Consider the following 26,612-nt stretch of genomic DNA (forward strand, 5'->3'; position numbering starts at 1 on the left):
GAATCCTTAGAGATCATAAGCTAACGTCTTCATTTGATGCAATTTCCTTTATCAGGGGAAAATGAGTTATAAACAGGTTGAAGTGACTTGCTCCAGATCACTTCAGCTAGTAATAGAAAACACAGCTTAGGTTTCTGGAGTTCCTGTTCTGTGCTCTTCCTCCTTGCCTTCAGCAAATATTTGTTGGAACTTCTTTCCTTTAATAAATATTAAATATTATTCTTCACAGTATTGCTTCCTAGGGTTGTGGCTGCCTAGCCAAGCTTCTTTCTCACATTTTTCAGCTTACCAGGAAGCTATGGGCCATTTTCCTTACTCCTCTTTGTCACCTGCTAGGGAAGTGATATATTGATTTTGGGTGCAAAAAGTTTTGAAGAAGTTAATTGATGATCCATCATTTCTTTCTGATATGTCTAGTGTGTTCTTGTGGGCAAATAGTCACTTTTCAATTTAAATTTCATTTTAATGGAGTGAAAAGAGTACCAACTGTAGAAGATTCTGAGGATGTAACTTTCTGTATTTCTTTCTTAGAAACACAGTGTTTTTAAGGTATCACACAGAAAGCATTGAAGACAGTTTTATGCCAACTTTATCACATAGTACTATAACATGTTTACATGACTATGTCCTACAAGACTCACCCACTGCTTATAAGACAGTCTTATGGTTTGTGTTCATTTAATGAATCAAAGTATTAGTTTTGGGTCCTGTTTCTTTAGTTAGAAACTAGAGGCCTGATGCACGAAATTCGTGAAAGAGTAGGCCTTCCTTCCCCCCGCTGCCAGCACTGGCTTCCCTCTGGCACCCAGGACCTGGGCTTCCTCGCAGCCCCGGCTTCATCAGGAAGGTCGTCAAGAAGGACATCCGGTCTAATTAGCATATTATGCTTTTATTATTGTAGATGAGTGTTTTCTGATTGCCTTTCTGGTGATTGCCTTCTTTATGTTTTCTCCCCACTGTTCCTGTAAAAAAAAACCTATTTATTCAGTGATCCGCTTCTTTCTGGGTATGAATCTGATTTGTTTGAAGCCAATGTTAACTTTTGCAAAGAGGACCAACAGAATGATTACAACTTCTTCCTGGTATTATGTCACCAAAACCTTGCCTGTTTTATATATCGAAAAGTCTGACTTCTCAAGATCCTTTTGGGAACTCCTTATGTTATATGAACCTTTAAAGTAAAAGACTTATGACCATTACTGGTGAGGGCAGGTATGAAGCCATCCTGAGACAAAAGAAAATGCGTTCATGGGTCCAGGTGGAGTGCCCTTTGATGATGTACCTGGCCATCTGTTTCTGAGCACAGGAGTACAAGAATCTGATGAGCATCAGAAAGTACTTTACAATACCCCTGGCTGGTTAGCTCATTGGTTAAAGCATCATCCTGATACACCAAGGTTTTGGGTTCAATTCCCAGCATGGCACATATAAATATGAACCAGTGAATGCCTAAATAAGAGATATTTCTCTCTCCAGGCATCATGTTTTTATTGAAAAATTGAGAGTAATTCCCAAAGTCACAAATCTCTGCAGGACATTTGCTCTTTCTGTTTGCTGCTTGGCTGGCCTTTCTTTCATGGACAGCAATTTCCTTTATCAGCAGGATCTCCTGCCCTACCCATCTGATGACCTTTATTTTTTGTTAATCCTCACCTGAGGATATTTTTTCTATTGATTTTTAATATATATATATTATTGATTTTTCACTGAGAGGAAGGGAGAGGGATAGAGAGCTAGAAACATCGATGAGAGAGATACTTTGATCAGTTGCCTCCTGCACACCTCCCACTGGGGATGTGCCCGCAACCAATGTACAGGCCCTTGACCAGAATTGAACCTGGGACCCTTGAGTCCGCAGACAGATGCTCTATCCACTGAGCCAAACTGGTTTCGGCTCCATTGATTTTTAGAGAGTGGAAGGTTGGGGAAGAGACAGAAACATTGACGTGAGAGAGAGACGCATTGATTGGTTGCCTCCCACACGCAGTCCAATCTGGAGCAGGGATCAAGTCTGCAACCAAGGTTGTGCTCTTGAAGGGAATCAAAACCAAGACCCTTCAGTCTGAGGGCTGACACTCTACCCATTGGGCAAAACCAGCTAGGGCATAGCCAATGAGTTATAACATCATGGATATGTATTTTCACATCTCTTTTGCAGTTGAAGATGCAGAGTTATACAGTGAGTGATTCACATAGTGGTGAGAGTATAAAATTATCCTCTTCCACCATTCTCCTCCAGTTTTCACGCAGGGAGAAGAAAAACTTACCTGTAATTTTACTATTTAAAATCATGTCATAACTTCCTTATTCTATTCAAGTTACGTGGGGAAAGACACCTTCTTTCCTGCTGGATATGAATGAGGAAGGATGTAGTCCTCTAAGAACTGCCAAACACATGGAAACGGAACTGAGGGCCAGGGAAACCTTGTTCTGTTAACATTATTTGAGCTATACGTGAACTTGCACGATCCCTGGACTGTACAGTTATGTGAGTCAGTAACATTTCCTTAATGTTGGAGTTGACTTTTCTCTGGCCTGAGAGGTTGGCAGCCTTTATTAGATAGTAACTGTCTCCTGTTGTATCTTGGGGCTCAGACCTGGATGAAGCACCGGGGACCTGGCAGGTAGTTTTAAAAGCATAGGTTCTGCAGCATGCTGGCTTCAGCCCTCAGTAAGCTTCTAGAAAAGCAGAGACTGGCCTTGGGCTGTCAGGACCTTGATACTTTTCAGGAACATGGGGCAGTTATTTTGTATCATGTCCCCCAATATGTGCCTTCATTATTTGGCTCAGGTTACTTATTTTTGTGGGGGCGGGGGAGGGGATAGCTGAAAAAGTGATGCTGTGTTTTCATTGTATCTTATTTAGGTAGTACGTGATTGTGCACAATCGGTGATGTTAACGTTGATCATTTAATGAAGGTCATGTCTACCAGACTTCCCCTCTATGACAGCTACTAGCCATGTTCCCCCCCTTTGTCTTTTGGGCCCTGGCCAGTGTAGCTCAGTTGGTTGGAGCATTGTCCAGTGCACCCAGAGCTCCTAGGTTTGATTCCTGGTCAAGTCACATACTCAGGTTTCAGGTTTGACCCCCAGATAGTATGGGAAGCAACTGATCAATATTTCTCTCTCTCTTTCTCCTCCTCTTCTAAAATCAATAAGCATGTCTTTGGGTGAAGGGTTAAAAAAAAAGACATTTAACTGTTTTACATTCTATATGCATAGCATTCTAATAAATCACTTAGTATAAACTCTGGTGTTGAGGTCTTTTTGCCCTACAAAAATTAGGGGGAACCATCAGGTCCACAGGAGCTCAAAAAGAATGTATTAAGTTTAAAAACTCTTATTGTTGCCCTGGCCAGCGCTGCTCAGTGGTTAGAACATCAGCCCTGGCACAAAAGGGTCTTGGGTTTGATTTCCATAAGTCAATGTTTCTCTCTCTTTCTCTCTCTCCCCCTCCAACTTTCTCTCTAAAAAAAAAAAAAAAAAAAAAAAATCAACAGAAAAATATTCTTGGATGAGTATTAACAAAACAAACAAACAAAAAAAAAAAAACACACAAAAAACCTCTAATTACTCAAGCGTGTGAAAGGCCGGCTTTCTTTCTTCCTCACTGAATAATCTGTATACACAGAAAAATTCTCTCGCACTCTTGTGTTTTATTTTTTCTCCTGTCTTCTATAACTCTTCAGGCATACTAAAACTCAGGCATTAAAGAAACCTGCTCATCCCCTCTCCAAGCCAAGGAAAGAAATGCAAGCTTTTATTTGCTCAAGGAGAAGAAAAAACACAAGAAGATCATGAGCATGGGACCGACTCGGGAGTCTCGTTTTCTTCTTCCCATCAGCAGACTGGTTCGGACCCCTCCGCCGAACACATCCCTAGCCTCCGGGGACCGCCGCAGGTCGCACAGTCAGCCTTCACGCTCTTCACCGCTCTGCTAAGGACACGTGTTCTTCCTGCAAAGCACAACAGCCTCTCCGGAGCTCCGCCCCGCCAGCATGCACGGCCCCGCCCACCTCACCGATGCCCAATAGCCCCGCGATGCGTAGCACGGCCACGCCCCTCAGGCTCTTGCCGGCCGCCTTTGTTCTCCCCCGCTCGCTCTCTAAGCCTGTGCGCTCCCGGCAAACCGAGTGGCAGCTGCTGATTGGCGGTCCCGGCGCAGCCAATCAGAAGGGGGCACCTCACGTTAGGGCTCCGAGCTTTAAACGCCGGAGCCCCCTCTCGGCGCGCGGAGGAGGCTGGGGCGGAGCGCGGGCGTGGAGGGCGGTGCCGGGAGCTGGGACGCGCAGCGAGGCGCCCGCGGCCCGCGCCCCTGTTCGCGCTGGGATTGGCCGGCTCGCGCCCCGAGCCAATCTCCCGCGAGGACTCCGTGGGCGGGGAGGGGGCAGTTTCTTCTGGACCCTCGCGTCTCGCCCGCCAGGCCGGAGCCCCAGGTCCGGGACCGCTCAGCTGCTGCCTGTGCTGGGAGCCCGCGCTCACGCCGCCGCGATGAGGCTCCGGAGAGCCTGCCTGCTGGTCCTCCTCCTGGCGCTGGTGCAGCTGCTGGCCGTGGCGAGCGCCGGGGGCCCGGACGCAGGTGAGCCGGGCCTGCGGGCTGAAGAGCGCGTCTCGCGCGCGATCCGGGGTGGGTGCGACCCGGAACCCGGCGGGTTCCGCGCGGTGCCCCTCCGAGACGGACGCCGGCGCCGGCAAGCCGGAGTCTAAGGGACGGTTGCGGGTGGCCAGCATCGCACGGGTCCCGGGATGGCAGGGCGGGGAAGGGGTCGGTCGGGGCTGCCGCCGAGGCTTGGACCGAAGGGGTGGGGGGGGGTGCAAAGTGCCTTCTTTGCAATTGGTTTCCTCGTCCCGATTCTGCTCAGACTTTCCCCAAGTCCATGCTGCCGTGAAGGGGAGTTTGGGAATTGCTTAAACTGTCCAGGCGAACACGCCCAGGGACAGTGTGGAGGAGAGGGGGGGCAATGTTTTGCAAACAGGATTCAGAGAAGGCCGGGGCGTGAAGGCCCAAGTGGGAGCCCCGAGGAGTCGTGGGCAGCAAGCATTTTACTTTTTTTTTTCTTCTCTCTCTTTAATGTCTTTAAATTTGGAAATAAGTAATCTGAGGGTTCTGTTCTGGTTGGTGGGAGAAATGGATAGCTTGGTTTGCATCTTTTTTTAAAAACCGGAGGTACTAGTCCCTCAGCGAACATTTATTCTGCACCTACTGTATGCCAGTCACCGCGCTGGGCCTGGGAGCCAACGGTGAGGCCTGTGGCCCATGCCCAGGAATGAAACACCTCCTCTCGCGGGAACGATAGGCAGCCACTGGTCATCGGTCCTGCAGTTTGCTTTGAAATCAGCGAGCTCAGAACACATGGCTAAGGGAACTTTGAAAATTAGAAAGTGCAATGCAAGCAAAGGGAGCTACTCCTAGAGAACAGGGCGTCCCGTTACTGGTCTCAGCTTTCTTCCTCTCGTCTTTCTGCCCACAACTAGTTTTTTTTTCTTTTCCTAGTGAGTTCGTTCCAGTATAAATAACACCATTTTCTAAGATTAGTGTGTAAGGAAGTGTGAACTTTAGACTCTTTCAAACAGATTGAGTAACTTCTCTGGGGTCACTGAATCACGAATCTCTACCCAAATAGAAAAGGAAGTAAAAGCCAGCACCCGGTGAAAAACACCTGCCGAAAGGAACTGTGTAGCAGCGTGGCCTTACAAGTGTGACTTGGGACCTTCATCCAAATCACCTGGTGCTTATTTAAATACAGAGCCCCAAAAATACACCAAAGCGGAAGTTGGGGTGAGGGCTGGGAGCTGCATTTTAAACCCGTTCTTCGTGGACTCATAGCATTAACTTGGGGAGGTGCGTTGAAGTTTGAGGACGGAGGGTACTTTTTGGAATGTATGTAGCTAAAAAGCAAATCGTTTGGACACCAAGGGCTACTGATGACCAGTACGTTTATCATTTGGGTCGCAGGTCCCTAATGCAGTGGAGGCTTGGGAAGCAGTTGCCTTTGGAGTTGTCATGGCCAAGGCAGGTTCCCAGGGCATCCTCTGGGGTGGAGTGGAGCTTCTAGCCCTCATCTGGACTCTCGCCCATCCCTATGGGGATCCCTGGCCCTTCACTTTCACAGATAACTTGTCCTGTGGATTTATTTTGGGGCCACACTTTCCTCCTCCCCAGATATTCCAGGTCTGCAGGGTTTTCAGTTTTGTGTGCTTTTCCTACATTTTAGATGCAAACAGCGCAGTGGTGTCTGGGTTCTAGATGCCCCCACCCCACCCCCGCCAAAATACAGTCACTAACGGAGCTTGATGACTTAAGCCTCAGTTTGCGGCTCATGTCTCAAATTAGACGTCACTTCTACTCTTTTACGTCCTTCCAGCTATCAGAATGAAGATATTTTGATGCCTGCTTTTATTTGGGATTTTAAGTTGAAATTTTAAGTTTAGATTTTAAGTTGAAATCACAAGCATTAAAGAACTCTTCAGCCGCCTCTCTCTTTTCATTCCTGAGAAGTAATCGTAAACCTTTAGGCTTATTGAGAAGGAAATCTAATGTGACAATATAGTACAGCAGTAGGTCAGGAGCCAGCACTGAGTAGCTCTGTGATCCTTGGGCAGGTGACCTGGGCTCTCTGTGCCTCAGTTTCTTCGTCTGCGAGTGCATGGAATGTGTTTTCCTCTAAGAGTGAGGGAATGTTTAAGAGCTCAGCACAGTCCTCTCAACCATAGCAGCTAGAATGTTACATCTGATAACAAGTTTCTCTTTTTCATGTTTCATATAAACCACTCAGTATTGACCTCATGGCAGAGTTTATCCACCTGTTACAGGGACATCTGTAGTGGGGATTGGAAGCAGCCCGCTGAGGAAGTGATGAGGACATCCTGCAAGGAGCTGCTAGCATCCCGGCCGGGCAGGGACCCATTCTTATGACCACATGTGCTGGTGGGAGTGGACAGGCGCTGCAGTGACCTGGTTAGAGGAGGGGCCCAGTGTAGGCGTGGCCTCGCCACCTGGGCTCAGCACTTATTGAGGCTGCATCGCTCCAGGCCTGAGGATGGCATGCTGCCAGAGGTGCTAGAAGGCTTTGGGCGTATTTTTATCCATTGGGCTTAAAAGTGAAGCCCAATGAAGAGTGGTCTCCCCACTAAAAAGTAGATACTTTTTTTGCGGGGAAATGTGGGTTTCTAGTTGGTGGAAATACAGAGCCAGCACCTTCTCAAAGTGCAGGGGAATCAGTCCTTTGTTTGTGAGTTGGGGAGGAATGGAAAGCATATTTTTAAAATTCAAGAAAGGAGCCAAAACCCGGTTTGGCTCAGTGGATAGAGCAACAGATCGATGATTCTCTCTCATTGATGTTTCTAACTCTCTATCCCTCTCTCTTCCTCTCTGTAAAAAATCAATAAAATATATAAATAAATAAAATAAAATCCAAGAAAGGAGTTCACCTAACTCTGGCCCACAGTAACTCATGGATACGTGCCCGTTTAATCACGAGAGCCCCGTCACTAGTGCTCACAGACCCTTCGGGGCCAGCATAGGCAGGGAGCATCTTTGCTTTTCCTTTTTGTAAAATTCACCTTATCCCTGAGAGTTGAGCAGATTACCAAGTCCCTCTTTCCTCCTTAGCTGTATTTCCTAGCTTGAAGAGCAGACTAGGTTCCCAGTGCTTTCTTTCGACCTTCCTCCAGTCTTTCCGTTTGCCTGCAAGTTAATTTGATGCTCTGCAAGTAGGTCTGACTGGGCAGAGCAGCCAGGCAGTGAGAGTCTATATGCATGGCCCACAAGCCCTACCTCACTGCCCACAGCAGGTCATCCAGCCCACGTGAGCTCCCCGATCCTGGCCAGGGTGTGTGGTGCCTCCGAGGTGGCACCCCAGCTGAAGCAGAGCACCCCGTATCAAGCCCCCTCCTGCAGGTCATTTTGGGTAGGACTTGCAAAAGATGTCTTCCCCTGTGTTCTGGTCCCCTTCACATCTAGGAAGCCTCGATCTTCTTGGTGCTGCCTGATGACAGTGCTGGGGGCCTTGGGCCCTGCAGGTCTGTCCACCCCACAGAGCTCCTGCCGTGGAGGAGGGGGGTGATAAGGTGGCTAGGGGAAGGGATGTTGCAGAGCTGTGGTCCAGAGTGCAAGGTGTGGGCTAGGAGGAAAGCTGAAGACAGGGGAGGGAACTTGTCCCAAGAAACAGGGGATTCTGCTTGGTTTGTATTTTCAAACAAAGGAAGGTTTCATGCTTTGATCTCATCCTCAGCACCAGACTTGGAAACTGTCCATCTTGGTTTATCTCCTGGGATGCATCTCCAAACACAAATAATTGGCCCCTTGAAATGTTATGGCTTCAGAGTTAATGAAGCCCTCGTGCTTGATTCAAGTGCACTTGCTGGTGTGACTGAAGCTGGAGAACCTGAATAATAAGAACTGCGATTGGTCCCACAATGCCAATTTGTATCTGTAGTTCGGCAAAAAAGTTAACTGAACCTTGAAATGAGATGTACTTGGATTCTGTGTTCTAGGCTGGAAGCACGTAGGTGAAAGTTAATGCCCTGGAGCACAAACTAGAAAAAACCCTAAAATGAGGTGTTCCTAAAAGGCAAAGCAGAGGAGCCATGGGCTAGAGAGACTGCAGGGGGTTGCTGAGGGATAGTGAGTTAGATCTCAGTACAGAACAGCAGGGGGCTGATGTTGGGGTCTCTATTCAGGTGGGAGGCGTGCAGAGCAAGGGGTGCTACCTCTGAGAATGGGGGCGGTCCAGCTGGGGTATTTAGACTTTAACTTCTAGGTCTGGTTTTCTTTTTTTTTTTTTTTTTTTTTAATAAATTTTTATTGTTCATATTATTACAAGTGTTCCTTTCCCCCCCCCTTCCCACCCCACCCTCTGCCCTTTCCCCACTCCCCATTGTCCTCTTCCATAGGTGCACAGTTTATGTTCAGTCTCTTCCCACATTCCCCTCTCCCCTTTTCCCCAAGAATCATCAGTTCACTCCCCTTCCATACCTCTGATTCTATTATATTCAACAGTTAATATTGTTCATCAGATTTTTTTTTAAATTTCCTTGGTTTTTAGATTCACTTGTTGATAGTTACGTATTTGTTGTTCATAATTTTTATCTTTACTTTCTCTTCTGAAAGAACCCCCTTCAGCAATTCATATAATTCTGGTTTGGCGGTGATGAACTCCTTTAGCTTTTTTTTATTAGTGAAGCTCTTTATCTGACCTTTGATTCTGAGTGATAGCTTTGCTGGGTAGAGTATTTTTGGCTGTAGGTTCTTGCTATTCATCACCTTGAATATTTCTTGCCATTCCCGTCTGGCCTGCATGGTTTCTGTTGAGAAATCAGCTGACAATCGTATAGGTGCTCCTTTATAGGTAACCACCTGCTTAGCTCTTGCTGCTTTTAATATTCTCTCTTTGTCCTTTGCTCTTGGAATCTTAATTATGATTTGTCTTGGTGTGGTCCTCTTTGGATTCCTCTTATTTGGAGTTCTGTGTGCTTCCTGGACTTGTAAGTCCAATTCTTTCCCCAGGTGGGGGAAGTTTTCTGTCACTATTTCTTTCAGTATGTTTTCGATATCTTGCTCTCTCTCATCTTCTGGGACCCCCATGATTCTGATGTTGGATCGTTTGAAGTTGTCCCAGAGGTTTCTTACATTATCTTCAATTTTCTGGATTCTCTTGCCTTCTAGCTTCTGCAGAGGAGTGTCTTCTGGCTCTTTATGTTCCAAATCTTTGACTTGATTCTTGCGATCTTCTATTCTGTTTTTAGGACTCTGTATAATATTTATTATTTCAGACAATGTATTCTTTATTTCTTGTTGATCCCTTATCATTTCTTGTTGATCCCTTTTCATATCCTCATAGGTCTCATTTATTTTATCGGCCTTTTCTAGGAGTCTCTTGAAAAATCTTATAAGTGTGGTTTTGAACTCTATATCCAGTCGCTTTTTGTCCTCCATTTCTTTCGTTTGTGATCTATTTGGTTTAGGCATTTTCGCAGGCAGCTTTCCTGATGGGGCGGGGTTTAAGGGTGGAGCCTACAGCCTTGGCTTCCGTCAGCCCCGCCCTATGCGACTCCTGAGACTCAGGGTCCTTCAGTACTTGTTGCAAGCACCTCTGAGAGAAAGGTGCCCTCGATTTTCGCCTGCTACCAAACAGTGTAAGCTCTCCCGCAATGGGCCCGAAACTGGGGTTCAGTTCAGTTGGAAGTGGAGTTGGAGGTGGCGTTCAGAGCAGTCTGGAGCCCCTGTCTCCTTCCCGCCAGGGTAGTCCTGTGGCACAGCCAGCCGTCCCTTCTCTGCACGCTGGGTGCGCGCCTCTGGGACCTCCTTTCGCCGCTTCCCCGGGTACCGCCTTACAGCCCAGCTCCCTCTGGATGAGCCTGGGTCCCCAGGGTCTGGCCTAAAACGGGGGTTCAGAGCAGTCGGGGGCCCAGCACAGTCGGAGTGTTTATCTCCTTCCCGCTAGGGAACGCCAGCCAGGCACTCGGCCTCCCTCCTCTCCGGCTCCGTCCTCTCTGCGCGCCGCGTGTCTCTGTACCTTGGGCTTTTACAGCTCCTCCGCGCTTCCTTCTGGTTTTCTCCTTGCTTCTCGTTGTAGAATTTCCAGTCAGTTGACTTTCCTGTAGTTCTGGGTAATGTCCATTTTATATTTTAGTTGTATTTTATTGAAATTGTTGTGTGCGGCTGCGGCTAGGTGCCTACCCGAGCAGCCATCTTGGATTCTCCTCTCTAGGTCTGGTTTTCGGGCATTTTACTTAACTACTAGAGGCCTGATGCACAAAATTCGTGCAAGAGTAGACCTTCCTTCCCCCCACTGCCAGCACTGGCTTCCTTCCAGCACCTAGGTCCCAGGCTTCCCTCCATCCTGGGCCTGGGTCTCCCTCTGCGGGGCCATCATGGGGTCATGGCCAGGCCCCAGCCAATCACATTGCATCCGCCTGGGCTGGCTTGGCGCTAGTAGGTGTCATAGCGTGGTCCCAGGTGTCATCCCAATGGTCATTCCATTGTTCGGCTGTTTGGTCGATTTGCATATTACGCTTTTATTATATAGGATGGCCTCCCTTTAAATTAAATCTTAAGCAGCCACCCCGTATGCAAACTCAGAGCAGAATTTCTGGGGTGGAAAGTCATGATGTCACCACCCCATCTGGTGGGAGTTCCCAGAGACTACTCTGGACTCTCAACACATTTTGAAGGATTTGGGTTTCTAGGAAACATTTTAAAGAGGAGAGTCACCAGTTTTCTAACCATTCTGGATATTTCCTGTTCAGATTCTAATAAAGAAGAAGCTATTGAAGAGGAAGATGAGGAAGAGGAGGAAGAGGAAGAAGATGACTTGGAAGTTAAGGAAGAAAATGGTGTCTTAGTCCTAAATGACGTAAACTTTGATAACTTTGTGGCTGACAAAGACACGGTGCTGCTGGAGTTCTACGCTCCATGGTAAGGACCCACATCCTGGTTTCTTTAGGGTGGGTGTGAGATTGCTCTGCTCCCGTGCTTGACCCTGGCAGGAGTGGCTGGGTGCAGGAATGCCAGCCCTTGGTTCAGGATCACCAGGACCTCCGAATTCTGCCAGTTTGCACCGCACATCCCATGAGCCAGCCCTTACAGAATGTAGTCCCCAGCGGTTTCAGATATGAATCTGTCCCCTGATAGTTACAGCCAGGGAAGGTGGGGAGGGGTGGGTGTTTAACAAACTCTGATGACATGGAAACCTGTGTTGGTGACAGACATCTGAGCCATGTCAAGGCCGCCTCCCTCCCTCCTGCCGGCTCCCATGTGTAGGCCTGACAGCCCCGGGAAAGGCAGAGAAGGTGCCCACTCCCTTTCCTGTCTTTCACCCTCACAGTGCAGCATGTTACCAATCTTGTATGCCTCCACCCATCTCTCTTCTGTTATCTCATAATCTCTTCTTTCCTCTGTTACCCACCCTCCTCGGTTCACTTTGGAAACATAATAGTCAAAATGTACATGTGTGTCCAGTGCTTGGTGTTCGAGTATAGTATAGGTATTTTGTATAAAAATTTCAACAGTTCTATGAACAGGTCTGTGAGGTTTTAATCCTATTTTATAGATCAGCAGTTCTCAAACTGATTTTTAAATTTTTATTTATTTATTTGAGAAAGAAAAAAAACCACATTGATTTGTTGTTTCACTTATTTATGCATTCATCTGTTGATTCTTGCATGTGCCCTGACTGGGAATCAAACCCACAGGCAACCTTGGTGTATTGGGATGATTCTCTAACCAGCTGACCTACCCAGCCAAGGCAGTGCTCAAACATTAGTCTTGGGAATGATTCCCTTAGCACTTAAAATTTGAGGACCCCCAAATAGTTTTCATGTGGGTCATGTTTATCATATTTACCATATTAGGAATTAAAACAGAAATTTAAAAGTTACTCATTTTTACCCAGCTGATGTGGTTCAGTGGTTGAGCATAGACCCAAGAGGGCACGGTTCGACTCACGGTCAGGGCACAGGCCTGGGTTGTAGGCTGGATTACAGTGGGAGGCGCGCAGGATATTTCTTTCTCATCAATGCTTTTATTTCTCTGTTCTTCTCCATCCCACTTTCTCTTAAAGTTAATAAAAACATATTTTAAAATAAACAAATAAAAAGTACTCATTTTTAAGTAACAGTAACCCATTGCATGATAACATCCAAATGCCGTTACCATTGTCAGTCAGTGGAAAATTCCACAATATACTTCTGAGAGAATGAGTGAAAACAACAAAAAATGTTTATGTAAAGAGTTTCACTCATAGGCCTCTTGCAAGGGGTCTCTGGACCAAATTTTGAGAACCTTATAAATGAAAATATAAGGTTTAGATATATTGACAGTCTGTACCTAAAGCAGAGCTGGAAGCTGAAAATTGATCTGTTTGACTTCCAGCCAGCTTGGCCTCCCCAGGATATTCCGTGTGTCTCCTCTTGACTGCAGATTTTCCCTGCCCTAATGCCCCAATTTTGTGTGCATTGCTGGAGTTAAGCTTCCAGAGGTACAATCAACTTGCTCATCTTTCCCCAAACCTTCTTAGGTGTGGACATTGCAAGCAGTTTGCTCCAGAATATGAAAAAATTGCCAGTACCTTGAAGGAGAACGACCCTCCCATTCCTGTCGCTAAGATTGATGCAACCTCAGAGTCAGCGCTGGCCAGCAGGTTTGATGTGAGCGGCTACCCCACTATAAAGATCCTGAAGAAGGGGCAGGCTGTTGACTACGAAGGTTCCAGGACCCAGGACGGTGAGTGGCACCTGAGCTGCAGGAGGAAGCCAGGGAGGAGATTTTGAGTAATAGGAAGGAAGACAAGTCCCAGTTGGTTTGACTCGCTACATAGTGTCAGCCTGTGAACTGCAGGGTCCCAGATTCAATTCCAGTCAAGGGCACATGCCTGGGTTTCGAGCTCGATCCCCAGTAGGGGGCGTGCAGGAGGCAGCCAATCAGTGATTCTCATCATTGCTGTGTCTATCTCTCCCTCTCCTTTCCTCTCTGAAATCAGTAAAAATAAAAAAGTAAGGAAGACAAGTTGGGAGGACTGGGAGTGACCCCTCAGAGCACCAGCTTCTGGGAGTGATCCTTTCTGGTATATTTGAGCTAACCAAGATCAAAATAAACTTGTACCTGGGTGGGAGTGGTATCTTCCAATTTCAGACCATGAAACAAGATCTGGGGTAGATGTGTTAATTAATGACATAAGATTAACTGTAATTGAAATTTTTTTGTTTTGTTAATCCTCACCCACGGATATTTTTCCCATTGACTTTTTTTGAGAGAGTGGAAGGGAAGGGTAGAGACAGAGAGAAACGTTGATTGAGATATACCTCGATTGGTTGTCTCTTGCGTGTGCCCTGACCAGGGCTGGAGATTGAGCCTGCAACCAAGGTACATGCCCTTGACCAAAGTTGAACTGGGACACTCTATCCACTGAGCCAAACCAGCTAGGGCAGAAATTTTTTTTTTACAAGAAATGATACAAGAGATAGATTATGACAACATGCAACACAACAATAACTGTCCTGTGTAAATGAATCAAAATATTGCCTTTTTTTTTTTTATCAGAGCAGCAAAAACTATATTTTTTGGTATGCTGCAGCATTTCAGTAATTAGTCTCTGTGTGCCATGAGATGACAGAGTTTGAAAATCACTGTCCTAGAGCAGTGGTTCTCAGTGTTCATCTTGTATCAGAATCACCAAAACGGGAGGGGCGATCATTTAAGACAGACACAGAGCCCCATCGCCATAGTTCCCTGACTCAGTAAGTTTCAGGTCAGGCTTAATAATTTGCATTTCCCAGGGGTTGCTGAGGCCTCAGGCCCAGACCGCACATTGGGAACCATGGCGGGGGGAAGCCAGGAGGGTCTCTTAAACCAGGCCTGGGGATCCCTGCCTGTTCACATTAGGCACTAAATAAATTTTATTACACGAATGAACAAATAAAATCATGGTACCCTTTAGGAAGGGCATATCTCTTTTAATCGATTTATTATTTTTTCTTTATATTTTATTGAATTTTTACAGAGAGAAAGGGAGAGAGAGAATCAGAAACATCGATGAGAGAGAAGCATCAATCAGCTGCCTCCTGCACACCCTCCACTGGGGATGTGCCCGCAACCAAGGCACATGCCCTTGACTGGAATTGAACCTGGGACCCTTGAGTCCGCAGGCCAACGCTTTATCCACTGAGCCAAACGGGCTAGGGCTCTTTTAATTGATTTAATAAACACCCATGCTCCATTGTTCATTCCTGGGGCTAATAGCACTGGATAAGGTTTAGGTCTTAGTCATGCAATAGCCCTGTGTCCTAGACAAGTGCCTTCCCCTTGTCGGACCTGGATTCTACATCAAGGAGAGGAAGTCACTGGGACTGGGTCTCAAGGTTCCCTTCATCACAGGTGATGCCAGTGCAGCCCGAGCATTTGGGAGCCGCTGCTCTCCGTTTTCCTCAATGTTTTGTGAGGCCGTAAAGTGTTCGTGCTGGGCGTGTACATGTTAAGGGGATGTCCCCAAAACTGTTGACCAGCCCTGGGAGGTGACTTCTCAGTGTTAACTTGCAGTTAGTACTGTAGTCTGATAAGGATAGAGTCTCATTTGTCAGACTGGCTTTGGGAAATCTGCCTGTGCTCAGTCTTGGGTTTCTTTTAGAAATTATTGCCAAGGTCAAAGAGATCTCCCAGCCCAATTGGACGCCTCCACCAGAAGTCACACTTGTGCTGACCAACGATAACTTCGATGAAGTGGTAAACGACGCAGACATCATTCTGGTGGAGTTTTATGCCCCCTGGTAAGATAACGTTGGTCTCATGTCATTCAGAGATTCATTAGGCCCATCCTGTATTGGGTACCCTGCCAGCACTGGGCGGGTGGCAGAGATGGCCTGAGGGCAGCATCCCCACCTTGCACCAAGGGCGACATGGAGCTGCTAAGTGTCCCGGAAAGGGGTGGCCTTTTACAGACTTCCTGGGGGTATGATGAGGCTGAACATCAGCCTAGGGTATGGGGGAAGCCCACATGACCCACATGAAAGGGCTTCCCGGGTCCCTCACGGCTGGAGGACATGGCTGAGCACCTGGCCCATGCTTATGTTCGTCACCCCACACCTACCCTGACCAGAGAGCATCTCTGAGGAAGCACATGTGAAAGCATTTTGATAGCGTGTGGCTCTCTAGGCACTGAGAGCCGTGACATATTTCACCTCTGGTAGGGGGATGGAGTGCTGTGCGTGGAAGTTCACCAGCTGGGAGAGAGGAAAGAGCAGAGGTGAAGGTGGGGGTGGCATCTGGTGGCCTTGCTCTACCTATTGCAGTTTGTCATCCCTGCCTCGCTGTCTCCCTCCTGAGAGTTGTATCTGTCTTTGTCTCTGCTCATGGCTATTGGTTCCAAAGTGAATCTTGGAAGATGACCCTCAGCCTTGCTGCACACTCAACATGTGTTCCCTTCTCATGCTAGAGCTTCAGGGTTACCACACCTTTCCTGCCTGGTGTCCCCTCCCCTCACCCACCTTTATCGGCTCCTGTCCACTTCCTATTCGTCCCTCATGTCCCAGCTCAACTGTCACATCCTGTAAGAAGCCGCCCCTGATTTGTGTCCCTACCTGACCCAAATCTCCCTTCCTGGGACATTGTCTTGGCCTTTCCCACATCTTAACTCCATGTCATAGTTGCACTCTGGTGTGTGTGTGTGTGTGTGTGTGTGTGTGTGTGTGTGTGCGTGTGCGCGTGTGCGCACGCACGCACGCATCTGTGTGTTCATGTGTGTATGCCACGGAGGAAGCCATGTCGAGCTGGCTCTGAGGGGCCTGGCTCAGCGCCCTCACCTGGAGACATTCAGAGGTCGGCTGGATCTCACTGAGTTGCTCAGGAATGAAGGCTGGGTTTTGCACATAGTGTAACTGGGAGGCTGTGTCCATACCGGAACAGGCCCCTGACCGAACTGGCTTGCTCTGGCAGGTGTGGGCACTGCAAGAAGCTGGCCCCTGAGTACGAGAAGGCCGCCAAGGAGCTGAGCAAACGCTCTCCCCCAATCCCTCTGGCAAAGGTCGACGCCATCGCAGAAACAGACCTGGCCAAGCGGTTCGGTGTCTCCGGCTATCCCACCCTGAAGATCTTCCGCAAAGGAAAGCCTTTTGAATACAATGGCCCAAGGGAGAAATACGGTAGGGACCACTTCCTTCTCCAAGCTCATCGGGGTGGGGAAGCTCCCTGGTGAATGTGGGTGGTGGGCAGAGCGCCCTGGAGCCCCAGCCCCTCCTCAGGCAGGTGCTCTGCTCCCAGGGATCGTGGACTACATGATTGAGCAGTCCGGGCCGCCCTCCAAGGAGATTTTGGCCCTGAAGCAGGTCCAAGAGTTCCTGAAGGATGGAGATGATGTCGTCATCATCGGAGTCTTCAAGGCAGAGAGTGACCCGGCCTACCAGCTGTACCAGGATGCTGGTGAGTAGTGGCCCTCTGCACTGGACAGACCGCCACCGGGGAGCGGGCTGCCTTTGCGTAACTGCCCTGGCCGTCGATCTAGGGGATGGCTTGATGGATTGCATTAGCATCTATGGGAGCAGGCTTAGCTTTCCCACAGGTCAGCTTTGGAGGTTAGTTCTCTGTTGCCTTTAATTATGCATGGAGAGTGAGTGAGGACACAGTGAAGTTCATCCAAGTTCATTGTCTACCTCCCTTCCAGGACCCTCTTACCAAAGCTAGCCTCTCTGCAAGGGGTGGCTCTTCTTTTTTTTTTTAATTTATTGATTTTGTACAGAGAGGAAGGGAGGGAGAGAGAGAGTTAAAAACATCGATGAGAGAGAGTCATTGATTAGCTTCCTCTTGCACACCCCCTACTGGGGATATGCCTGCAACCAAGGTACATACCCTTGACAAGAATCGAACCCGAGACCCTTCAGTCCCCAAGCCGACGCTCTATCCATTGAGCCAAACCGGTTTCAGCTGCAAGGGTGGCTCTTCACCAGAAAGTGAGGGAATCAGACCTGGATTTGAGTCCTGGCTCTGCCCATTGTTAGCACTTGGCTGACTGCAGGCAGTGTGATCTGATCAACCTGGTGTTCTCTTATCCACCATGGTGACCTTTCCTACTTTGAAGGTTGTTACCTTAACTGTTATAATGTAGACAGAGTGCCAGCAAGTGCCTGGTAATAAGCACCCATAGGTACTAGTCTTGCTAATGTGAGAAGTGAAATTATTATGACCAGCTGTCAGTAGTAGTGTTTTGTGGGGGTGGGCACAGTTGTCTGCCCACGTCTGGCTCCTGCCCGGGGGCAGGTGTACGTGCCATCCAGGATGGCCCTTAGGTTGTGAATGAAAGTTGGTTTATTCAGGGACACTCAGGATCTTCTCCAACCCCATCATTTCCTTCTGAATATGCTCTACCCTCTCCCTGCACTCACACCAAAAAGGGCTCGTTTTCCTACTTTAGAGTACTGATTGTCATCCTTTAAATGCACTGCTGCAATGTGCTGACTCCTGTAACAGTCAGGCACATGTCAAATGCAGATTAATGGAGTACAACTTACAGTAGAGCTAAATTCCCCTCATGCTCCTTGGTCTTCATTGATTAGGTAACCCTCTCATCCACTCCTAAATAATCAGAAAGAAACTTGCACAGGGAACCCTAGACCCAAGTCACATTTGTGTGTGTGTGTGTGTGTGTGTGTGTGTGCACGCGCACATGCTGCGGGGAGGGATGTGGTGTCTGTGATCCTTCAGGCCTGGGGCAGTAGGCTGGCTGGTGGGTGGGCTAGGTGCTGCCCACGCTGCCAGTCCAGGCCCCACACTGCAAGTCAGACAGATGTGCCTCACGGGCTCGGCCTGGTTAGGCTGCAGGCAGAGGGGAGAGTCACTGGGCTTTCTGTGCTGCCCATTCCTGTTCACTGGGCTGCGTGGAAGGAGCTAGGCAGCTCTAGGGATGCAGGGCAGTCTGGATAATGGGAGAAGGAGGTCTGAGTATGGGGGCGGCTAACCAAATTCTTGAGGCAATTTTGTCTCTTTGCTCACGGCCAACTGCCAATATCTGGGGCACCGGGGGGCTTAGAACAGGGTGGGAGACTAGCCTGCGAGTGGATGTGGGTGAGCTGCCTCCTGGTGCTCACAGTGATCTACGCGGTGGACTCCTGTTTCTACAGAGGATGAACCGAGGCTTGGGCAGGTGCACAATGAGCAGGTCTGGCGTCACACCTTTGGCAGGCTGCACAATTGTGATTTGAATCTGGCTTTGTCTGATTCTGAGAGCTATGGCATCTCCAAGCTGCCTCCCTGCCTCCCCCAAGTCATGTGATGTGCTAGGTGCCTTAGGTGGGGTGGGGGGTGTCTAGGTTCCTCAGCCAGGACAGAGCAGAGGGACTGAGGTCTGGTCACCCAGATTGAGGGCAGGGCTGACAAAGAGGCCTCGCCTGGATTTGTGGTTTTATTGGAACGCTGTTGCACTCACTAGTTCACACATTGTCCAGCTGTTTTCACACGTGAGCCCAGAATGGAGTGGTTGTGGCAATGTGGCCCCCAAAGCACAGGCATTCACTGTCTGGTCTTTTCTGGAAAAAGTTGGCCAGCCCCTAAAGTATTCAGACAGCAGGGTTTAATCTTGTGAGTTTGACAAGATTTAAATACAGTGTGTGTGTATATATATATATATATATATATATAGAGAGAGAGAGAGAGAGAGAGAGAGAGAGAGAGAGAGAGACACATTTAGGACACCAATAGGGTCCCCTACACACACATTGAGGAGAGATTACGCCCCCGGAAGGTGCTGCGTGTGCAAGCTCACCATGTGCGCACAGTAGTGCATGATGCTCACCGTCACCTCTGTGATCAATTGGAGTCAACCGGAACACCTGACAGATGAGCTCTAAGTTTTTCTGTTAACATTCAGTTTGTTAAGTTTTTAAAATAAATTCTGAGATACAAATTTTAAGGTATAAGCCTGTACCAAGTTTCAAAATCCAACCTTTAAGCTTGAGGTGCTGTCCACACAGAACTTGGGTGGTCATTACACTATTTTCTGGGCCTTTGCTTTGGTTGATGTGGGTAATGTGTTAAAACTTGATTCTTTGTGTGTGTGTGTGTGTGTGTGTGTTTTGTTTTTTTAAATATATTTTATTGATTTTTTTTTTTTTTTTTACAGAGAGGAAGGGAAAAGGAGAGAGAGAGAAACATTGATGAGAGAGAAACATCAATTGGCTGCCTCCTGCACACCCCCCACTGGGGATGTGCTGGCAACCAAGGTACATGCCTTTGACCAGAATCAAACCTGGCACCCTTGAGTCCGCAGGCCAATGCCCTATCCACTGAGCCAAACTGGTTGGGCAAAACTTGATTGTTTAAGCAATTTAATGAATTGTGTATTTATCATATTTATCATTTGGTTCATTTTTCAGCTAACAACCTGAGAGAAGATTACAAATTCCACCACACTTTCAACACTGAAATTGCAAAGTTCTTGAAAGTCTCCCCAGGGAAGTTGGTCATGATGCAGCCTGAGAAATTCCAATCCAAATATGAGCCCAAGAGCAACATGATGGACATCCAGGTGGGTGAGGGCGCTCAGGCCTCGATGGCCCCTCTGAGGTGCCAGCCCCTGGGCGTGCTATTGGCATGAGGATCCTGGTGGTGCCACCTCAGGGGTTTTGAAGGATGGAGATTTCCCTCCACCGAAGGCTCTGGGCCCTGGAGCACAGCCAGCAGGAAGGTTCCTGGTCAGGAGTTACACGAGGGACCCAGGCAGCTCTCACATGCCCGGCAGGTGCAGAGCCCTGGCTCCTAGCAGAGGGAGGTCCACCTCTCACTCCACTCAGACCTCCTGGCATCAGCTTCCCATAGGTGCCCCCCACTGAGGCTCCGGCCTGTGTGTCTGCCTTGTTCCAGGCCAGAATAGCTGCCTGGGGGCAATGGCAGGCCTCTCTGTTCACTTTGTGAAACTGTGCAGTGTAGCTTGTGGATTTGGCCTTTCTTTCCTCTATTTCCCCCACCCCCACCTTCCTGAAGGATGTGACCTTCACCTCTAGAAGGGAGGGAGGTCCCAGCTCAGCAGGCTGAGTGCTCCAGGGAGCAGATCTTCAGGCTTGGAAGAGACCTTTGATCTTGAACCTGAAGCTTTTGTTTTCCTAGAGAGACTGGATGCAGCGAAGTGAGCTGTGTCACCCTGGGTCCCACGGCCAGTTAGAAGAACTGAGGGAGAACGCAGGTGTTCTTCCTGGACCAGGCTGCACCCTGGGGCCATGGCCCTCTGCACTTGGGCTGAGGGCTCCGCTGGGCCCTGGAGGATGTGCTGTGGGACCGAGTGCCCTGGACGGGTACCGCAGGGGCAGCCGTGCCCTGCTGGTCTTTTTATGAACGGGGAGCAGGGCCGTGGAGACAGCCCGGATTCGGACTCCCATTGCTCCTCTGGAAGTCTCACGTCCAAAGGGGGCCCTGATGACCGTGGAGCAGTGACCTCTGGAGTTGGGCTCAACCTGTGTGGTGTCCGTGTTCCCAGGAAAGGAGTCTGTAACTTTCTCAGACCCCTGAAGAGGCCCTTGACCTCAGAGGTTAAGATCCTCGTAGTCCAGTCTGGTGTATATATCACTGCCACTTGACTTTTGTCTTTTGCCTGCATTTTTAAATTTTAAATGGATTGGTATTATTCATATAAGGCTCAGCTCTGGGTGTGTGCTCAACTCCGGCAAGTTCGCCTGCTGTCACTGTCTGTCTGTGTGTGCCTCTCTCTCTCTCTCTCTCTCTCTCTCTCTCTCTCTCTCTCATCAAGGTGGTGTTTTTTAAATATATTTTTATTGATTTCAGAGAGGGAGAGAGAGATAGAAGCATCAATGATAAAAGACAATCATTGATTAGCTACCTCCTGCATGCTCTCTATTGGGGATCCAGTCTGCAACCTGGGCATATGCTCTTGACCAGAATTGAACCCGGGATTGATCTTTCAGTCCACAAGCCAATGCTCTATCTATCCACTGAGTCAAACCAGCTAGGGCTTTTTAAAAAAAAAAAAATTTTTTTTAATTATTTTTTGAGAAGGGGATGGAGAGAGAAACATCAATTGGTTGCCTCCCATACATACCCCAACTGGGAACTGAACCCACAACCTAAGTATGTGCCCTGATGGGGAATCGAACCTGTGAGCTTCTTGTGCATGGGATGATGCTCCAACCAACAGAGCCCCACTGGCCAGGGCACTGCCACTTTACTTTTGAGATTGCCTTCTGGGTGACACCCCTGACGCCCTCCTGCTTTTCTGTTACTTTCCTCCCACCCTCCTGGTACCCTAAGACCAAAGACTCGTTGCCTTGTCCCCTGCTCCTTCCTGCTCTTCCTCTCACTTGGCAAGTCCTGCCCATCCTCAGGGCTGCAGGGGCCACCGCCCTGACTGTCCTGTCCAGGTGGGACTCCGGCTGTGGGGGAAGGTATGGTGTTCGTCCTCCACTTGTAGCTGTACAACCTTCGGCAAGCAGCTTAACCTCCCTGCCCCTCGGGGTCTTCATCTGTAACGTGAGGTGGCTGTGCCCACCCTCAGCGTGCCTGTGAGTCTGGTGTCCAGAGCACCTGGCTCTGATCCTCACTCAGTGTGAGCCCCTGTGTCAGGACACACTGCCCGTCCCTCAGGACAGTCATTTCACCTCTGACAGCCTGGGCTCGGTGTCCCTAAGCGATTACCGCTGTGCCCAGCCGAGCACAGGTTCTGTGTAATGCCAGGGCCTCACACTGCTCCATCTTACCTGGAAGGTACCTGGGTGCCAGTCTGCGCTGAGTCTCCACACTGCTGCATCTCGGGGCAGTCACAGCTGTGGCTCCATGCTCTTGCCTGAGAGCACGCTGTCCTTCGGAGTGGGCAGTCACGGGGGTGATTTCTCCAGGCGGAGCGCAAAGCCCATCGCGGCCACTCACCAGCTGGGTGCACTTGGCCTCTGCACCTCCATGCTGTGTCCTGTCTGAAACGTCCTGACAGGCAGTCGTGAGGATCAGATGGGGAAGACGGACCCTCCGCTCAGTTGGCCGTGTTAACAACTGTCCATCCGGAGGAGAGGGCCACGGCCTCTGCAGTGGCCCCACAAGCTCAAGGTTCACCAGAGAAAGCATTACTGGGGAGTGCTTGAGTGAGGCCAGAGCATCTCACCTTCAGTGATCCCCTCTTCCCGTGCTCCTTCCTGTCTTTACTCATTAACAGCGGCAGCAAGTGGTGGGAGTGCTAGGTCAGCCCCCCTTTGTCAGGCCGGCCCTCACCTGCCCTCCCTTTTCGCAGGGCGCCCCGGAGGGCTCTGCCGTCAAGGACTTCGTGCTGAAGCACACCTTGCCCCTAGTGGGCCACCGCAAGCCCTCCAACGACGCCAAGCGCTACACGCGCCGCCCCCTGGTGGTCGTCTACTACAGCGTGGACTTCAGCTTTGACTACAGAGCGGGTGAGGTGCCCAGGCCTTGTGCGCGGGTGGTCGGGAGTGTGTCTGCTTTGTGGCTTCAGGGCATTGTCCTGTGCTCCAGGCAGGGGCCAACGCCACCAGGCACAGGCCTCCTGGGCTGGCTGAGCTTTCGACCAAGGTCCCTTGTTCACAGAGGTGGCTTTTTCAGAAATGCTTTTCTCTCTGATGGAAGCTTAAGCCTTGTTAGAATCGAAGGGGCAGAATCTTAACCTTCATCTCTGAGGCTCACCATCCTCCGTCCTGTTTCAGCTACTCAGTTCTGGCGGAGCAAGGTGCTGGAGGTGGCCAAGGACTTCCCCGAGTACACGTTCGCCGTGGCTGACGAGGACGACTTTGCCACGGAGGTGCGGGACCTGGGGCTCAGCGAGAGCGGCGAGGACGTCAGTGCTGCCGTCCTGGACGAGGGTGGGCGCAAGTTTGCCATGGAGCCTGAGGAGTTTGACTCCGACACCCTCCGAGAGTTCGTCAAAGCTTTCAAAAACGGTGAGCGAGCTGCGTGTGGCCGGGCTTCCCCTGCGTGAGCCTCGGTGGGCTGTGGGCGCACCTGGCGACCAGGTGAGGGCGCTCTTCAATCCCATCACTTGTTCCCTGGGTACCTCAGGGAGGATGGAGACAGAAACCCCTTTCTTTCTTTTTATTATTATTATTATTATTATTATTTTGTAATAGGAAAAATGGCAGGAAATGTCAAAGAGTCTTACTTAATTAAAACAGGCTTTTGGTGTTTGTGGAAATTTCTATGAGGCATTACATGCATGTCTTTATTGGTCTGGTTGAGCCCATGGCCCCGTCCACAGTGCCAGCCTGTCATGGGCAGACCTCGTAGTTCCCTGTCTGCCGCCCTGCTCAGTGCTTTTCCTCACATGGCTTTGCAGCCGGCTCTCCCTCTGTGACCGCCTCCCTGGACAGGACCCAGTGACCCAAGAGGCCTGGGTGGGGCCACCTGCCCCCTCTCTGGCCTTTGCAGGGGCTGGGAAAGTAGATTTGAGGAGACCGGAAACCGAAGGATGGGCTGTTGGAGACAAGGCCCTCCCCAGTCCAGGCAGGGCCGGGGCCTTCTCATCACTCACACCCCTCCCCTGCTTTCTTTCCTCCGCAGGAAAACTGAAGCCGGTTATCAAATCCCAGCCTGTGCCCAAGAACAACAAGGGGCCCGTCAAGATCGTGGTGGGCAAGACCTTCGAGTCCATCGTGATGGACCCCAAGAAGGACGTCCTCATCGAGTTCTATGCGCCCTGGTGCGGGCACTGCAAGCAGCTGGAGCCCGTGTACACCTCCCTGGGCAAGAAGTACAAGAGCCACAAGAACCTGGTCATCGCCAAGATGGACGCCACCGCCAACGACATCACCCACGACCGCTACAAGGTCGAGGGCTTCCCCACCATCTACTTCGCGCCCAGCGGGGACAAAAAGAACCCAATTAAGTTTGAGGACGGAAACAGAGACCTGGAACACTTGAGCAAGTTTATAGACGAACATGCCACAAAGCCAAGCAGGACCAGGGAAGACCTTTAAGCTCTGAGGGCAGGAAGGCAGCAGGGACCCGACACACTGTGGCTTCCGGCGGCCGGAGGCGAGCGATCCGCCTGGCCCCCCCGCCCAGCACAAGGGCAGTGTCGAGTTTTTTGCTGTTTTTTTGTGTTGTTTTTTTTTAATTTTTAAAATTTTTTTATACTCAGATATTTCACCTCATGCTCTGAATACTGAATAGATATGAATGATTCAGTAGATTTGCCCAGATTTTTACAGAGGATACATCTATTTTTATCCTTATTTGGAGGTTGATTTTTTTTTAACTTTCTACTTTCTTTAATATATTTCTTCGAAGCAGACAAGTTAAATCTCTTCTGTGTGAATGTTTTTTCTTTTTAATTTAAAATTTTTAAAAACTCTTGCCAAATCATGTTGATTTTTGCCCTTAATTTTGTTGTCATCTGAGGAATTACTAGTTGGAATGCTTTCATTTTCTGTTTCTTCCTGTTACGAGAGCCCTCGCCAAGCAACCTGCCAAGGACCAAGCTTCGGCCCGACCTCTGAGCTGCGCAGTCCAGGCAAGCAGAGCCGGGCTGCAGTCAAAAGGGGACTGGGTCCGCCTTCCCCCGGGACCACAGGACAAGGCCCTCTTCCCGGGCCCCCGGGCCCCTGAGCCAGGAACTGAGGTTCCTCCCAGAGAGAGAGGCCACCCACTCTCCAGAAGGGCCGTGGCCAGAGGAGAGGTGGCCTAGGGCACAGGCGGGTACTTTAGGGGATGGTAAGGATTGGGTAGGCTGTTGTGATGGAATAAAAGAAATATTGAAAATGAACTGCATGACTATGTCAGGGGCACCAGCTCCACCCAGAGCCTCGGTGGAGCTGAAGGTGAGAGACCCGACCTGGGTGGACTGGGAGCGCTTTCCCATCTTAACACCTCAACACGGGCGAGTGGGGGGTCACGGAGACCCAGGGTGGGGCTTCGGTGGCCTCAGCTCTAGGCTGTGTGGAGGTGAGCAGTGACACATCCATCAGGATGGGGGATGAGGATGGAGGACAAGGAACCTGCCGAGCACTTGTGCGACTGGGCTTGGGGATAGGCCCGGGCCGGATGTCGGACCAGCCCTTCCAAAGATGGTGGGGGTCTGCATGTGGTGTGAGCCCCATTCCGAAGCTGTGCCCCTGGATGTTACATCTCCCTGCCCTGCCACCTGCTCCTGGTTTGACTGCAGCAGAGGTGGTGGGGTGGAAGCTCTTGGCTGTGACTGGCATGATGGTTGGGATGGGGGCAGCCAGCAGCCCTGGAAGGGGCAGCGAGGTGGGCCTTTCTAAGTGGTCTGCTCTAACGTTGAGTCTGGCTGAGAAGGACGGGCCTGTGGGAAGTGGTGTCTGGTCAGCTCTCAGGATCTCCAGTGGACAGGATGTCTGTGCCCTCCTCGGCGTCCTCTTTCCTCTTCTACCGGGAGAAGGAGCACCCCCACCCTGGGACTCGGTGCCAGAAGCTCACAGGAGGAGATGTGGGTGTGGTGCTCATGGCCTTTAACTGAGAGGCTTCTTTATCCAGCACCCGCAGGAGAACAGGAGCCCCTCTCCCCGGGAGCTCTGGGTCTGGTTGGGGAAACATCTGCGACGTGTGCAAAGCCGTGAGGAGGAGACTGACCAGGAGGGAAGCACGGCATGGCCTCAGGAAAGCCCCTCTGTCTTAGGTGACGGAGCTGAGACCCAGGGGTGAGCAAGGCTTGAGCTCAGGAAAGCAGAGGAGTGAGGCTGGCTTCTCAGGCCCAGGGACCTGTGACCTCGCACTCCCTGATGTCTGTCTGAAATGCAGAACCTCAAGGTTGGGCCGCAGACCTGCTGACCCGAATCTGCATTTTACGAAGATTCCCAAGAGAATTATTGCATGGGCACATTGGCAGAAATAAAAAATACACCCTCTTCTGAAATATAGTCTGGAGACAAGGTTCTCTGGGGAAGTCTTAACTGAGTAAGCGATCCCTGTATTGACTGCAGAATGTAGGCCTTCTGTGAAGGAATCTACCTGCCTGGTTAGGGACCAGGGAAGGGGATGGACAAGTAGATGAGTTACAGTCGGGTTTGCGCAGTGGAAAATGTATGTGCAGGGCCCAGAGGGGACTGGCACAGCCCAGAGCCTAGAGCAGCCTTTAAGCGGGGCTGATGCAGGAGCCAAAAGGAGGACGTGGACTTTTTCAAGTGGAGGCATAGCCGAGGCATCAATCTGCAAGGTGTTTAAAAAA

General features: G+C 49.8%; 1 protein-coding gene across 1 annotated transcript; it reads left to right on the forward strand.

The window, feature by feature from the left end:
• Nucleotides 1-4,225: 4,225 nt before the first annotated feature.
• On the forward strand, nt 4,226-25,186 carry PDIA4 (protein disulfide isomerase family A member 4). The gene is made up of 10 exons (XM_084896504.1): nt 4,226-4,579; nt 11,251-11,419; nt 13,020-13,225; nt 15,126-15,264; nt 16,430-16,635; nt 16,754-16,912; nt 19,858-20,009; nt 22,713-22,869; nt 23,137-23,370; nt 23,987-25,186. Exons 1-10 carry the CDS (start codon nt 4,492-4,494, stop codon nt 24,400-24,402), a joined length of 1,926 nt encoding a protein of 641 aa, XP_084752630.1. The 5' UTR covers nt 4,226-4,491; the 3' UTR covers nt 24,403-25,186.
• The last annotated feature ends 1,426 nt before the right edge of the window (nt 25,187-26,612 follow it).

The sequence above is a fragment of the Pipistrellus hanaki genome (assembly GCF_964339955.1).
Source record: "Pipistrellus hanaki genome assembly, chromosome: 10".
In the NCBI taxonomy this organism is placed as follows: Eukaryota; Metazoa; Chordata; class Mammalia; order Chiroptera; family Vespertilionidae; genus Pipistrellus; species Pipistrellus hanaki.

Excerpts from the sequence above, each read along its gene's own strand:
- PDIA4 (XM_084896504.1), top strand. The coding sequence starts at position 4,492 with ATGAGGCTCCGGAGAGCCTGCCTGCTGGTCCTCCTCCTGGCGCTGGTG. Across the intron at positions 16,636-16,753 it reads TGGCCCAAGGGAGAAATACG|GGATCGTGGACTACATGATT; the intron begins GTAGGGACCACT and ends CTCTGCTCCCAG. Across the intron at positions 23,371-23,986 it reads CGTCAAAGCTTTCAAAAACG|GAAAACTGAAGCCGGTTATC; the intron begins GTGAGCGAGCTG and ends TTTCCTCCGCAG.